The 15,656-nt window shown below is 36.3% G+C and overlaps 2 protein-coding genes across 4 annotated transcripts in view; one reads left to right on the forward strand and one right to left on the reverse strand.

Annotated features, from left to right (window-relative positions):
* pelo (pelota mRNA surveillance and ribosome rescue factor) overlaps window positions 1–15,656 on the reverse strand; it is a 56,669-nt gene that overhangs the window by 15,402 nt on the left and 25,611 nt on the right. The window lies entirely within an intron of this gene.
* ppp1cab (protein phosphatase 1, catalytic subunit, alpha isozyme b) lies at window positions 24–15,484 on the forward strand. Of its 3 annotated transcripts, NM_212710.2 has the most exon segments (8): window positions 24–346; window positions 1,508–1,639; window positions 1,732–1,962; window positions 3,035–3,139; window positions 3,983–4,206; window positions 6,735–6,869; window positions 14,386–14,609; window positions 14,636–15,484. In NM_212710.2, coding segments are annotated over 7 exon segments (999 nt in total). In that variant the 5' UTR covers window positions 24–291; the 3' UTR covers window positions 14,503–14,609; window positions 14,636–15,484.

The following is a 15,656-nucleotide window of genomic DNA, read 5'->3' on the forward strand; positions in this document are numbered from 1 at the left end:
CGTCATGAGACGAGAATAACCAATCAGACACGCGCTTAATGTCTACCCCCACCCCTTTACCGTTTCCTTCAACCGTAAACGGTCGTGGTGCTAGTTTACCTCACACAACGAACTACCGGAGGGACCATTCGCGGCAATAACATTGTAAAGTACACTCAGGAATACCAACAGTAGTATGACTCTTTTGTAACGACGTTTTTATAAAGTATTGTCGTGAATTTGTATTGGGCGGGTTCCCCAGCGGTCTCGTTACTGGCACTGTTAGCCGGCTAATCTCCAGCGCGCGACAAAATGGCCGAATCGGACAAAATAAACATCGATTCGATCATCCAGCGCCTTTTGGAAGGTAATAAACTTGAATTCTTGTTGATGTATATTGCATAATGTTAAATAAGTGTTTGAACGAGTAACGTTATATAGTTTTACTTGTGGTCGTTGTCGTCTCCAGTCAAGTCTATATATGACTGTGTATTGTTATATATATAAGTTAAATGCATATCTCCGTTGATGTAATTAAAATACTGTTGTATAATTGGCATATTTATTACATATAATCCGAATTATATTTAAGCGCATGCGCATTTCGTTTGTCGTCGCGTTTAAAATCCCACTAAGATGTCGTCATAGGTCTTTATGCCAAATTTTGACTAGGATATTCAGGTAAAAGAAATAGTTGTATTGTAGAAATTAGATTATATACAACTCATTTGCCTTCTTCATACTTTCCAGTGAATATTAGCGTTAGTTAACCTTAAAGTGAACAGCAGTAAACCTAAAAATAAATATCTATCTATCTAACTCTATCTAACTCTATCTATCTATCTATCTATCTATCTATCTATCTATCTATCTATCTATCTATCTATCTGTCTATCTGTCTGTCTGTCCAAATGAATTGTGATGAAACGGTAAAATGTATAAAGGTAAATGTCTGAGCCTTGCTATTGTTACTGTAAATGAATATGCTGCCCCGCAGTAAATGATTGTTGTTTCTGATGCAAGCTTCAGTAAAATTAGATTTCACTGCATTTGGATCACAGACAGGTCTATATTTACTTTTAACTCTTTAAATATCTGTTTGTTATCTGCAACCTGCATTTGGATAATGCATTTGCCCTTTAAATCAGGTGGTTTAAGACTGCCTACTAAATGTGAAACAACCAAAGAGCTGGTTAATAAAAAAAAAAATACTTGCAAGGTGTAGCATAAATGATTATTTTCTCATCTTTTCGATTTTTACTTGCCTTTGAGGCTTTTTATTTATTTAAGCTCAATATGGCTGTGGAGTAAATTTACTTGGTTAGAAAACAATACTTGCATTTTCAAATCAATAAGCATTGCTGTATGAATAAAGACATAAGGAATTAAAGATCCTCTAATACGTGAAAATTAACATCCAATAATGTTTTAATTGTTAATTCATTGTCAAAAATATAATTTTTAATAATAATAATTAAAAATACAAATTTTTAATTTTATAATAATTTTTCACTTTCTTTTTTTCTAGTGAAGGGCTCAAGACCTGGTAAAAATGTTCAGTTAACTGAGCAAGAGATTCGAGGATTGTGTCTAAAATCTCGAGAAATCTTTCTTAGTCAGCCAATACTACTGGAGCTGGAGGCACCCCTCAAGATTTGTGGTAAAGATCTGATAGCCTTTACACTCAGATTTTAATTTTTCAGTTGAGCAAAACAAGCTTAACTAACTGAAATCTATCTATCTTCACTGCAGGTGATGTTCATGGTCAGTACTATGACCTGCTCAGGCTTTTTGAGTATGGAGGATATCCACCAGAGAGTAACTACCTATTTCTGGGAGACTATGTTGACAGAGGCAAGCAGTCACTGGAGACCATCTGCCTGCTGCTTGCTTACAAGATCAAATATCCAGAGAACTTCTTTCTTCTCAGAGGAAACCATGAATGTGCCTCAATCAACAGGATATATGGATTTTATGATGAATGTGAGTATGGTTATTTTGGGCTGGGTGGTATCTTAATATAATTAATTATAATTAATCTTAATATAATATAACATATTCTAACATAACCTTTATTTAAAAAAGAAATTGCTCTTTAGTAAAAAAAAAACAAACAAACTTGGAAACAGTTTGAGTTTTGTGTTGTACAATTGGGTTCAATAGCCAACGTAAGGAACATCAATTATTGTGTAATATTTATTAGGGTAGTTCACAAATGAACACATTTAATAATAATGTTTGTTTATTAGAAATGTAGTTGACAGGACCTGTATCCTTAATTGGAGATGTGTATCAAACAGATTAAATTATTGAACTAGGCCTGTCACAATAAACGTTTTTTGTTGTCCAACATATTGTCACTGAAATGATTAACTGTAGGTCATCATAATGTTTCGTAATCCATACTAGATAATTGGATTTTGCTAGTTAGCTACGATTAGTCTTATTGTAGTAGCATCTTGTTCGATATCAACAACATTTGGTAAATTATCTTTAACAATGTTATCTCAACATTGTTTAAACAGAAATGACTTTACAGTCAAGAAGTGGATTAAATAACTACTTACTGCTTGCTATTGTTGGTTTTAATAGCAATTTATTGTTATTATTCCTTTTATTTCAGACTTCTAGGTCCATATCCAAAAACATAACACATCACCAAAAAACATATAATACAATTATAAATTCACATATTGCAACACATTAAAAAAAAAAAAAAAAAAAAAAAAATATATATATATATATATATATATATATATATATATCCACACACACACATTACAATTTACAAACTAATTTGCTTGACCTTACAATTTACAACATTGGTGCTCTACATCATCATCATCATTGAAATAATCTTAAAAGATGTGATACAAATATTCAACTTCACTCACCATTAAGGCTGGGCGATTAAGGTAATTACTTTTATAGTAGGTGTTGTCCCTTTCTTCAAAATCAGATTGGGTTGTAGATTAAATATTACCATTAGAAATTATCATTAAATGTTATCATTTTGCAGTCCTAATATGCAAGTTTTCTTTTTCTTTTTTTACAGGTAAAAGACGTTATAACATCAAGCTCTGGAAAACATTCACAGACTGTTTCAACTGCTTGCCAGTAGCTGCTATTGTGGATGAAAAGATTTTTTGTTGTCATGGAGGTAAGTTTTATTTATTTTTTATTTATTCATCTTTTTCCCTCTTTACCCTAAGACTAGATCTAGTCAAAGGTTAACCTGTACACTAGATCTGCATAATGAAGAATTTGTTTTACTTTAGGCGAATAATCTAATTGAATGTTTAAATTGGAGAAACACTTTTAACTGTTTATCTGGAAGGTGTAATTTGTCATTCTAAAAATGGATAAATGTAGTTTAGTGTTTTTTACACTAATGTTCATATTTACATTGGTTTTAAATTGTTGCAGAAATGATAGGAAATACCACACATAAACACTTATAAAGAAAAGTATTTTAACCTCAAAGGTTTTCTCCTTTAGGGGAGGCACTTTTAACCACTTCAGAGACAAACCCATGAACCACACACTAAACTGTTTAAAGAATCTGCTTTGCAATTTTTAGTGATTATTGTAGAAAAAAAGTTGTTGTTTTTTTATGGAAATGCGATGCTTACAATATGTATATTCAAAACACCTAGAAGCTAATGAGTTGAACCAGTTATTTTCATTAGTGAGATGACTGGAGTTGAAAAACAAGGTCACCCTTCTGCTCCAGCCCTATTTAAATGCATTTAAACCAGCTAATTAAGGGCAGTGTCTTATTCAGTCTTGCCGTCATGTGCTCTCATTATACGTCATCAAGTTCCGTTCCATTACTTAAAGAACTTGCAGACAAAAGAAAGACCTTTGTGTTTTTGATATGAATGATTTATCACATGGATGTAAATGTGAAACATCCAGGCTAGGAATTTTGGAGTTGTGTTCCTTGATGTGCTAGATATCAAAACATCGAATTCGTAATATTAAACAATGTTCTTTCACTCAGGTCTTTCTCCAGACCTGCAATCAATGGAACAGATTCGGCGTGTGATGAGGCCTACGGATGTCCCTGACCAGGGTTTGCTGTGTGATCTGCTCTGGGCTGACCCTGATAAAGATGTCATGGGCTGGGGAGAGAATGATCGTGGTGTTTCCTTCACCTTTGGGTCTGATGTCGTGGCCAAGTTTTTGCACAAACATGACATGGATCTCATATGCAGAGCCCACCAGGTAAATAATTTACTGAATGTATTCTGATCATTGTCTAGACCATGGGTCACCAAACTTGTTCCTGGAGGGCCGGTGTCCTACAGATTTTAGCTCCAACTCTAAACAAACACACCTGAACAAGCTAATCAAGTTCTTACTGGGTATACTTGAAACATTCAGAAAGATGTGTTGAGGCAGGTTGGAGCTAAACCCTGCTGGGACACCGGCCCTCTAGGACCGAGAATGGTGACCCCTGGTCTAGACACTTACATAAGTGTGTGCGTAAATTTAAAACAGTCAAAATAAAAGTCTTTTTATTCAGCAAGGCTGCATTTACTTGGTCAACATATAAAATTGATGTATTGTGACATTTTTAATTGTTTACGGTGTGTAAATGTTCAAATGTAATCAAGGTTTGCCATTCAACCACCTGTGGGGACTCTGTAGAATAGGTCCCTAGCATCCATTTCATGATCACAAAAGTCGACTAATGAGGGTGACTACTTTACCACATGTTGCCACATAATGCAAAAGACTTTTGATGATTCAGACATAGGCTATACATTCCCTTCAAAATACGAAAGTTGCCGTTTTGCCATTTTCTTCCTAGCTTAAATTAAATTACATTTTAAACTAGGGATACACCGATGTAGATTTTTTGGCCAATACTCATAACCAATAATTCTTCAGACTTGGAGGTCGATAGCCGATATGTATAGGCCGATAATTATACATATTTTAAATTGTTATATTTTTACACAGCAAACTTCATAAAAGATTGAACAGCTCTTATGAAATGAATAGTCTATACTTAAAGCAAAAAAGCTATACCTTCAAAATTGCAAGGTGATAATAGACCTATATTCACAATTTCACATAAATCAGCATGCAAAAAATTATTTCCTTTTCTTCATAGCAATTTAACATGCAAGTAGATTGTTGCATAAAAATAACAGTTTAAATAACAAAATGGTATTTAATCAACAAGCAAGTTAAATATATTTAAATAAGATGAAAATAAAAGAGATAAGGACTGAAACCAGCTCAAATGGTCATGAATAAAACGTGTTACAGTGATGTACACATGTACAAATATGTCATGTCCAAAAAGCCTTTTTAGAGGTGTTTTGACAGTGTAGAGCCACCGTACAAGCCAACAGCTAAATAGTACGTTTTAGTACGTTTAGAAAACGTGGCACAGATTAATCCTATTTGGCGTTTTGACATGTCACATGTAAGTGCTGCTTGTCAATCAGACAACTCTTCTGTGCTCGTTCTTGCCGTCAATCGTGGGAAAATGTTCGATGAAAATTTTATGATAAACCGCTGAGAGTTTTACTCAACTGTAGAGCAAAGTTGCCATCAGTCAGCTTTTGATACAAAACCTGCATTGAGCTGACTATGACAAACAGAGCAGAATGTAAAGATGGAATGAGCGGCTAGTTAAGAGCCCCTTTGATTGGATTTATCTCTCACCTCTCTCCCGTGCTACAGTGTGTGTGTGTGTGCGGTGAGCTCTCACGCGAGCTCGTTATAATCAATATGAATATTCCGATCAAACTGAATACAATCTTACATCAACAACAAATGACCAGCAACGCGTTGATAATAACAAATAATCAGATTACAAACAACCGTTATGTTTACACGTGTTGTAAAATGTTGGGCTGCAGTTTGGGGTGTGTGAAGCAGAGGGAGAGAGAAAAGAGGAACGTTTTTTTTTCGCAATGAGACCATTTTCTGTGATGTTCCCTCTTTGGTAACTTATTTGTTGTACCACACGGAAAGTAATAAATATTTTGGACCAAGTTACATGTGTCCTCTTTCATTCACCAGCTGCAACTAAAAGAGTTCACCCCGAAACTAATATTATTCGGCCCTGGAGTAATAAGTGAATCTCCCCTGCTATCTCTAACACTACAAAGAGACAGAGCAGGCAGGTCTGTAAAATTACGTTATTTATCGGCTTAAATATATCGGCCTAATTAAGACATCGGATCGATAATGATAATCTTAAAAATAACATTTATCGGCCGATAACGATATGGGCGCCGATATATTGTGCATCCCTATTTTAAACCATTTAACTGCTGGTATTAATCGGTCAAAATTAATTTGTCAAAATGAGCATCGCTAACCTGAAGCACAGTGGTTGACTTAAGCGCAGAGAAATTTCTGTTGATGCTTCATTTGGTCTGTGTTTTTTCACTCTTGCTGCCTCCACAGAGATGACATGATATCATGCGGCTGTAATAGTGTGAGCAGGATAGTCACTATAATGTCTTGAAAAGAGTGTTTTGTATGTTTATGTTTTATGCCTTTGTCTATCTGTTGTTCTTAGTGTGCGTGTGTGCGTTGCGTTGTGTGCTTGCGTTTGTGTGCGTGTGTGGGCGTGTGCGTGTGTGTGTGTGCGTGTGCGTGTGTGTGTTTGAATCATTGCAATAGATCATTGCATTTCTAAAATTCAGTTCTGTCCTCAGCTTTAGTGATAATAGGATGGACATATATTGCAGAATTTGTAAAGCATAGATCGTCTGCTCTCTGAACAGGTGGTGGAGGATGGCTACGAGTTCTTTGCGAAGAGGCAGTTAGTCACGCTTTTCTCTGCTCCCAACTACTGCGGCGAGTTTGACAATGCAGGTGCCATGATGAGTGTTGATGAGACCCTTATGTGCTCATTTCAGGTTAGTATGTGCCTATTCTTTGTTTTTGTTTTATTCTAATTCTTAAAATCTAAAATTTATTTAAATGTTACATAACGTACTTTTAAATGCGTTAGAGTTTAAAGAGCACTTTAACTGATGAGAATTGATTGAATATTTGTAATATTTGCATCTTAACACTAATTGTGAACAGGGTATCTACAGGGTAGAGCTGCGCTATTCTGGCTAAAATGAGAATCACTATTTTTTTGCTTTAAATAAAGATCACGATTTTTTTCACGGTTCTGTAGATTTAAAATAAAGGTTAATATGAGTGGGCTTTTATTTTTGTTATTTCTCAAACATACAGTAAAAAAATTATGTAAAAAATATTATAATAATATTATGTGTGGGTCTACTGTTGGTTAAAATGCTACATTTTGTATAGACTTAGAATGGTGGACTTAAACAGACATTAAATTTGTCCTGGTCAAGAATGCACAGTAAAGTGATGACCACAAAACATTTTCCTATTTCAGATGTTGAATTATTATGTTTGAGACATATGTTTAAAATCTGTCATTGACAACAATATTAGACAATTTTTTTTTCTACTGGTAAAATCAGATTCCCTCTTGCATTTTATTCAACATGATAGGCTACAGTGGTTATACTGACACTGTTAACACTTTTTGTTCACTAAGAAAGAAAAAACATATCAAATGCTTAACGCAATCATAACTCTATAATGAGATATGATTATTTAAATGACGTGCTCGCTTTCGGTTTCATTTTCACTGCTAAGTCCAGTTCATATTTCCCATGTGGTTGCCCAAATGATCACTCTGTTCCACAACCTGAATGTTGTTTACAACTGTATTACCTGTTATTCACAGCCTCTGCAGGTTCTGTTCACTTAAGTAGACTTTATCTACATGCGCGCGCTCACCCTCTCTGTGGTAACAGGTCACGGTCAGGTCATGTCACGTGTGATTTCATGGCCGCGAATACATCATTACATGAAGACAGAAATGGCATTTTGTTTGGTGAATTATACCTTGTATATACTGTATGTAACTCTTTCAACACCATCGGTGTCCACGTTGCTAAACGAACGTATGTAAAATAATGTGAAGATCTTGAAGTTGAAAATGTGATTGGCAGAATCATAGAAATGCTGGATTAAGATCGTCCAAGGTGTCGAAACAAGATCAGGATTTTTTTTCCGATTAATTGTGCAACTCTACTACAGGGTTTTAAAAAGTGTTATTGTCTTAAATCTCTAAAGGTAATTTTAGGCCTCAAAAATCTTAAATCTACTGAAATATTGTTGCCGTTAAATACAAAGACATAAACTTATTATTTTTAATTTGTGCACAATAATGGGTTATATTTCTGTCTTAGTGATCGCAAACAGATCTTTCCTCCAGTAAGCACCCTTATCCACAAACTACTTTTTAAACATGCCTTATACCCCCCCTGACTCGAAATAAACCAATGTATACTGTTATTCAGTTATTAAAACTAGGGTTGGGCTTATAGAAGGTGCCATTGTCCATAGATGATGACCAATAGACAACACGATGATGAGCCGGCATCGGCGATCCTCTGCCCCGCTCCCGTCGCAAACCTGCTCGCTAAAAATACACACTTAGGCCCCGTTTACACTAATACGTCTATTTTATAGTTTTAAAATGCCATTTTAGAACAAAAATTATCCACATCCACTCCATGTTTTAACAAGCATTTCTGAACAGCCCTCCATCTGCTGAAAACGCACATCATGTGACCACACACACAGCCATAGCCACACACACTGTCTGAGCAGTGCACGTCGGACAGTTTATCAAGGATGTTCTGCTGGATCGCGTCTCATTATAGTTGTTAAACATGATATTTAATCTTTTCTCGACTTAATCTTCAAACGACTCTTTGGTCTTTTGAATTTATCAGGTAATGTGTCACAGCATCAGTACACTGCTTTAATCTTTCACTTTCACGCTTGTCACTTTTTTACCAACCAACCTCCCACGGAAAAAGTGATTGACAGGTGGTATTTTGTCTGCAACTTATCTTTATTTATTTATTTATGATTCGTTTATGGGTAAAACAAAGACCATACTGGTCAGATAGTTGAAAGTGTAGCATACAAATAATACATTTTTTTATGAGTTAATTATTCATAAATAATGAACTCACCTCCACTTATGACGACGATGCCATCGTCCATCGCGCAACCCTAATTAGAGCAGTACACTGAGATCAGATTCGAGAAACAATGAACCAATAATACTGCACATGTGTGATTTAGTGAACCGAACACAAACAGTACATGACAGCCTGCTGTGACTAAACTAAACTTTGTACTTGTATGGTGAAATGTAAGTTTATTCCATAAAGTCGAAATGGAATTTAATTAAGTTAATCATGCTTCAGTTGGGTTGCTAAACTTAACTGAGAAATGTTTCAGATTATAGTGATGTTTTAAAGGTGCAGTAGGTGATCTTCCACAATGCTTACAGCTTAGAATGAATCTCTGAATCACAGTCCCTCCCCTGCTGTCTAGAGCCACGCCTCATTAAACACGAGCACAGCAAAAGAACCCTCTCTCATGTGTTAAAAGCGACTAGTGCTTGTCCTGCGGCGTGCAAGCCAAACAGACATGCGATTTCAGAGTGAATATTAGAGTTGCATGGTAAACAATATAGGGAGAGACTAGGCGGAATATCAGTACTTTACTTGTTTCAACAATTAGTTTTGTTGTTAAACTAATTAAAATCTGTATTATCGATGCTGTAAAAGGTCCTTTATGAAACTGAAAATAGTCTTGGCAATCTTTCATCGGACGATTTTAGTGGCTGAACTTCACACTTCTGTGAAGATATAACCCATTTGTAATAGCAACATCTAACGTTACTTCAGCTTTGCGTGAAGCTACTCAGTTTTAAAACAGAACATTACCTGTCTAAGAGAAATCCTTCAGCCATTGTGTCATCCTTTCTCCAGCGTGCAAAGGTAACTCCAATATTGCTTCAGGTTTTTAAAAATTTTTGATTCAGCAGGTGTTTACCGATCGCGCGCATGCTCTCTCCCTCTCTTGTAAACGCGCAGCACAAACGGCGGTCGGCGAAGCTGCCTACAAATGACTGCGCAGTTGTTCAAATCTGCATTTGCTGACAGACAGTTTAAGCTACTTATCAGAATTATGAGAGATGTCAGTCCGACTCTATTCAATTGGATGAACATTTTTTTAGTTTTATGCCTTACCCAAAATTTCAAAATACATATAAATACATTTAGATCATTTACTGTAATCATCGCTATTGGACTGTGAAGAGACTTTCAACCAACACAACAAAAACTGCTTTTGAAGACAATCACCTACTGCACCTTTAACTGACTGAAATTATGATTGCTGGCTAAGTTTATTTAGTATGTTGAGTCCTAACATAGAAAGATTGTTACAAAAGATTTCGTTTGCACTAAAGATCTGAACTTCTAATCTTTACTGTGTATCTAACCTTAGAAGCAGCCTTGCATAGGTACAGTATTTTACTTAAGGCTGCTGTCTTGTGGGCTGTTGTATGTGAATTTGAGGAAGGGTAGATGATAGTGGTCATGCTTCAATACATGTTTCAAACAATGTATGAAGTTTTTTTTATACAATAGTTATTCAGATGATTTCGAATCTTGCACCTAACAAATATCCTTATTTAGAAAAAAAACGCAACTAAAACTGAGCAATTTCAAAATATGGAAAATAGTAAATCTGCCTTTAAAAGCTAATTAAAACCAGAGGTGGAAAGAGTAATAAAATCTTTTACTCTAGTAAAAGTACTGTTACTTACAAAATTTTTTACTCAAGTAAAGGTAGTTACATGTCTATAAATCTTAAATCGGAAACCCATACACACTCATTCACACACTACAGACAATTTTTAGCATACCCAATTCACCTGTACCGCATGTCTTTGGACTGTGGGAGAAACCAGAGCACCCGGAGGAAACCCACGCATACATGCAAACTCCACACAGAAATGCCAACTGACCCAGCTGAGGCTCGAATCAGTGACCTTCTTGCTGTGAGGAGACAGCACTACCTACTTTGCCACCGCGTTGCCTGTTGTTATAAAGTGTCATAAAAATGCTGCTATATTGATGTACATAGCTCATATTCTTATAAAGCTTGATGAGCTTACAGTTCTTCATGATATATCATGATATATATATATATATATCATGATATATATTTATTTGTAAAATAAAGAGTTGCAGGTTAAGGAAACTCTAAACAACATGTGATAAAGTTACCGCAGATCCTGGTGCAGATGAAAAGAAACATAGAAAGATAGTAGAGCTGTGAACCTACACTAGTCTCACGGTTTGGTTACGATTATCATGCCATCGATTCGGTTCAATTCGAGATTTCTGTGCATCACGGTGCATTGACGGTGCTTTCCATACACAGTTTTATATTTTCTTCACAGCAGCATTTCTTGTATTAAAATGTATGAATATATTTATATTTATATACTATTTGTAATACAATTTTGTCATTTAATACAGTCAGATATATAAACTGTAACTTTAAACAAAACGAGGATTTAGCAAATAATATAAACAAATATAAATATCCAGTTTAATTTCTGATCCTTGTCTATTTCTCTTACACCGCTTTGATTGGTCACACCCTCAAAAAAAACGGTTGCGATTGGCTTTTGCGCACTGCGTTCTTCACAGATGAGTGATACTGATAAGCGGCAGGCGGCAGCGACGATCTCACAGCTGATGTATGATAGACACGGTGGAGAAAACTCTGCAGACATGCGCTCGTTTCTGTATGCAAAAGTAACGCTTTAAAATAGCTGAGAAGAGATGAAAAGCCACGCCAGCAGGTCAAATGGGCCTCTGTGTGTGTGAGAGAAAGAGAGAGAGAGACAGAGCGAGAGAGAGAGAGAGAGAAATGGAGTAGGCTACTTTCATTCTCTCGATCTCAGTGAAATAGGGGCTATTGTTGTATATGTCAGTGAAAGACTGATCCAGCAAACACACACAGTGAGAAGTAGTTAAAGCGCTGTAAATACTCGCGATCGCCTCCCTCGCGACAGAGCGCATATGAGGTAAATGACATCAGTAATAACCGGTTATGATTATTACTAAACCGATACCGAATTGTCCGCGTCTGCATCGCAGTGCACCGAAGAAACTATTAATTTTGACACCCCTAGGAGATAGGCAACTAGAACAGACAGAGTTTAGGTGCGCTGGATATTATTGGATGCAGCCAGTAGGCAAAAGCAAGATTCATAGTCTAACAAGTGCAAACATTACATTAAACAATGGACTGGAGATGCTTTTATACTAAGCGGTCTAAACTTTCCCTGAGTTATTTATTTATTTTCTGCGTCATTAAGTCATAAAGTTCCATATCACACCAATAAGGGCACAGGCATGACTAAAATTATCAATGAGGCATACAGTAGCTTACCTTGTCATTTCTGGGGTTGACAGGTCTTTTGCTAATAAACTGATACACAAATCCAGCTCCAGCAACAGTAAATAGTAGGGATGTAACGGTATTGTAAATACCGTCATACCGCAATATTAATTTTTTTCGATATTACCGAAGTCGCATGACTCGGTAAAACTATAGGTCTTCTGAGAAAATTTGCTCAGGCGAATGAAGCGAACGGGAGGTAGCTTAAACTACATTTCCCATCAGCCCAGGCGTGGCCATAATCCTTTGCGGTCTGTTGTCGCTACAGATCCAGTAATGCGGAAATGGAGTGTGCTTCTAGTAGCAGAGATGAAAAAAAGATGGAAATGATCGAACCTAAAGCGGGTGTTGTCGCCGCGCGCATACTGAATAGCAGTGTTGTTGCGCGCGTTCTGATCAGCTGTGTTGTCGCGCGCGTTCTGATCAGCTGTGTTGTCGCGCGCGTTCTGATCAGCTGTGTTGTCGCGCGCGTATTGTAAAGCGCCGAGGGGGGGTTGAGCGCGCATACGCAAGAGCGGTGTTGTCTACTGAAGGGCTGGACGGAGGTTGTGTCGCGTCGCGGGGGCACTTTTGATCGTTTTGGAAGGGCATTTTCTATCCAAGACTAAAAAGGGCATGTGCACTGCACAGGTTGAGCCCTATGTGTGCACATGCCTGCAAGTTGGGGAATATGACTAATAGCAGTCATGGGGACTGCACAAACACAGCACACTGTTCAGATTGATGCAGACATTGACTTGTACCGCAAAGAGCCCTCTATCTCACTCATGGTTTGTCTTCTCAAGTGGGGGAAAGACAATGCACAACGTTACCCCACTGCTGTCAACATGGGCCAAGTCATATCTCTGTCCCAGAAACCTCAGTCCCAAATGAGAGGGGTTTTTTCTGTTGCAGGGGACATTGTAAATGCCCAGAGATACCAGCTTTTACCAGATTATAGTTATATGATAATTTTCCTTTAAACCCATCTCTATCTAAGTAAGTGAGTGAGTGATTAAATGTTGAATGTGATGAGTTGTCAACAATACTTAATTGAAACTTTATTTTTTTTTTACATGGTTTAATAATTTTTTGTTATTAAAATTGAAGTTCCAGTTTCAAAGCATACAGATAGATGGCTAATTTGTATGTCATTGACACTTTTGGCACTTTTTTGGAGTATTTTCATTAGTTTTGTTTTTCCTGTAAATGGTTCAATAAATACCGTACCGTGACATTCATAACGAGGTATTACCGTACCGTGAAATTCTGATACCGTTACATCCCTAGTAAATAGGCAAGTTTACCGCAGATTTTTCTCACACTGCGGCTGCAGTGACGTGGTTTCCAGGCGTGATTTCCTTTTTCCGTTGCATTTCCTTGTATATTTATTTTTTTACTCCGTAACGCATGTGATTTAAAATGTAGCAAAGTACAATACTTTAGGCAAATCATACTTGAGTAAAAGTAAAATGACAGATTTTAAACACTACTTTAAAAAGTACAAATTCTCAAAAAAACTACTTACAGTAACGTGAGAATGTAATTCGTTACTTTCCACCTCTGATTAAAACAAACTGAATTTGAAATCAAAAAGTCAAAACAAAATTTAAACTAATTAAAAAATCTAAAACTATTATAAGTAACCTTGATTGCTACTCAATCCTCGATTGATTGATTGCTACTCCATCTGTCTCCTACAATCACCAACAATTCCAATCTCAAACGTTTAACTCTTAATTTAAAAATAACCTTAAATACTTTCCTTACAGTAACATTTGTTTAAAGTTTCTCCATTTATGTACTGCTAAAAATACTGACCTGACCTAGATTTTTTTTATTATTACATTATTATTGTATTATTAAATGTATTGAATTATAATTATATTTTGATAGGACAAGTGAAAATCTTTTCCTACTGGCATATTCAAATAAAATCCTTAGCATTTAGCCCTGTATAAGTCTAACATTTAATTTATAAGGGTCTTAAAAATGTCTTTGAAACCCTTCAATTTAACTTAGTAAAGAAGTTAGTGCCTCATAATACATTTTACCTAAAGAATTGTTTCTCTGTTTCTGCAGATTCTGAAACCAGCAGAGAAGAAGGTGCTGTCGTATGGCGGCGCTGGAGGATTTGGGAACAGCAGACCTGTAACTCCTCCTCGGAACACAGCCAAGGGTGGCAAAGTCAAGAAATAACATCAACTACTGCAGCATGCCTGAATATCCTGTCCATCATTCTACCTCTCCTTTTCTTTCTCCTCTTCTACTCCAAACACCAAACTAGTGCAGTGCTTTTTTTTTTTTTTTTTTTTTTTTTTTTTTTAAGGTGTCTCTCATCAAGACAAGAATGCTGGGAATCTGAATGGTCATCTGCGTGAATGAAATGCTTTTGTGGAGTTTGTGGGTTTCTATGTGAAACAGCATTGTGTGTGTATTTGTTGAAAGTGAGTTTGTTGTGAGATTGTATGCAAGGTTTTTTTTTTCTTCTTTAGTAATTACGCACCTTTTACTGCGTTTAATATTTTTTTTAAAGCTGTTCTGGTTGAGTTTTTTGTAATACGCATCTTCACACATAACGTTCTATTGCTTTTTAGGCCATCTATTGGACCTGCGCTTTGCCCTTTTCTTCAGACCAAGCCTCAGGGTCCAGATTTCTATGAACATTTTCATTCCCCTTCAGCTCTAAAGCAATCTGAACAGAGGTGATTGTGCTCTTGAATTGTGTGCAAATCACTGCCAGTCTCTTCAATGTGAAACTTTGTCCAAGTGCGTGTCTGTTTACAGTAGTTATTGACGGCGCCCTGCACATTTTGTCATATACTTTTATTTTGACACATCATTTGCTTATTAAAACTCACACTCGGGTAGTGTTTAGCCTGGCCTGTGGAAATGCTCTGTTTCTTTGAATTTTTGGCTTGAACAAATTGTAGTAAGTTTTTTTTTTTTTTTCCGATTTATATAAAAACGATGCATGCTGTGCAAAAACACCAAGTGTGAATGTCTACAAAGAGGGTGCCATCGCTGTTTCAGTTTGCACAGGAATGCACTGTTTTTTTTTTTTCTGATTGTGGCTTTGTGCCACTTTGTAAACTGCAAACCTCACTTTTTCCTGTAAAAAGGACTTTTTTTAGTAGTCATGAATTTAGCCAATAAAGTCAGAATCTGGTGCAATTTTTTACTTTGTGTGTCAGTCAATGATTTCATTGTATTTAAGTGTTTACTGTGGCTGCATTCCATTCCAAGGCTTAACTCTGTTATCCATTTGAAGAGTTCAAAGGCAAAGGGAACTATAAAGGGTGTAATGTTTTGTTTCCATTGAGTGGTCTGGTTCTGTTCAGGTCGCCCTGATC

The sequence above is a fragment of the Danio rerio genome, chromosome 12, assembly GCF_052040795.2.
Source record: "Danio rerio strain M-AB ecotype USA chromosome 12, GRCz13ab, whole genome shotgun sequence".
Lineage (NCBI taxonomy): Eukaryota > Metazoa > Chordata > Actinopteri > Cypriniformes > Danionidae > Danio > Danio rerio.

What these genes read in the sequence shown, in the direction of transcription:
- ppp1cab (XM_087274690.1), top strand. Translation starts at nt 292, where the DNA reads ATGGCCGAATCGGACAAAATAAACATCGATTCGATCATCCAGCGCCTT. An exon ending in GATTTTTTGTTGTCATGGAG is followed by an intron (nt 3,140 to 3,982) that starts GTAAGTTTTATT and finishes TCTTTCACTCAG; the next exon opens with GTCTTTCTCCAGACCTGCAA. An exon ending in TCATATGCAGAGCCCACCAG is followed by an intron (nt 4,207 to 6,734) that starts GTAAATAATTTA and finishes CTCTCTGAACAG; the next exon opens with GTGGTGGAGGATGGCTACGA.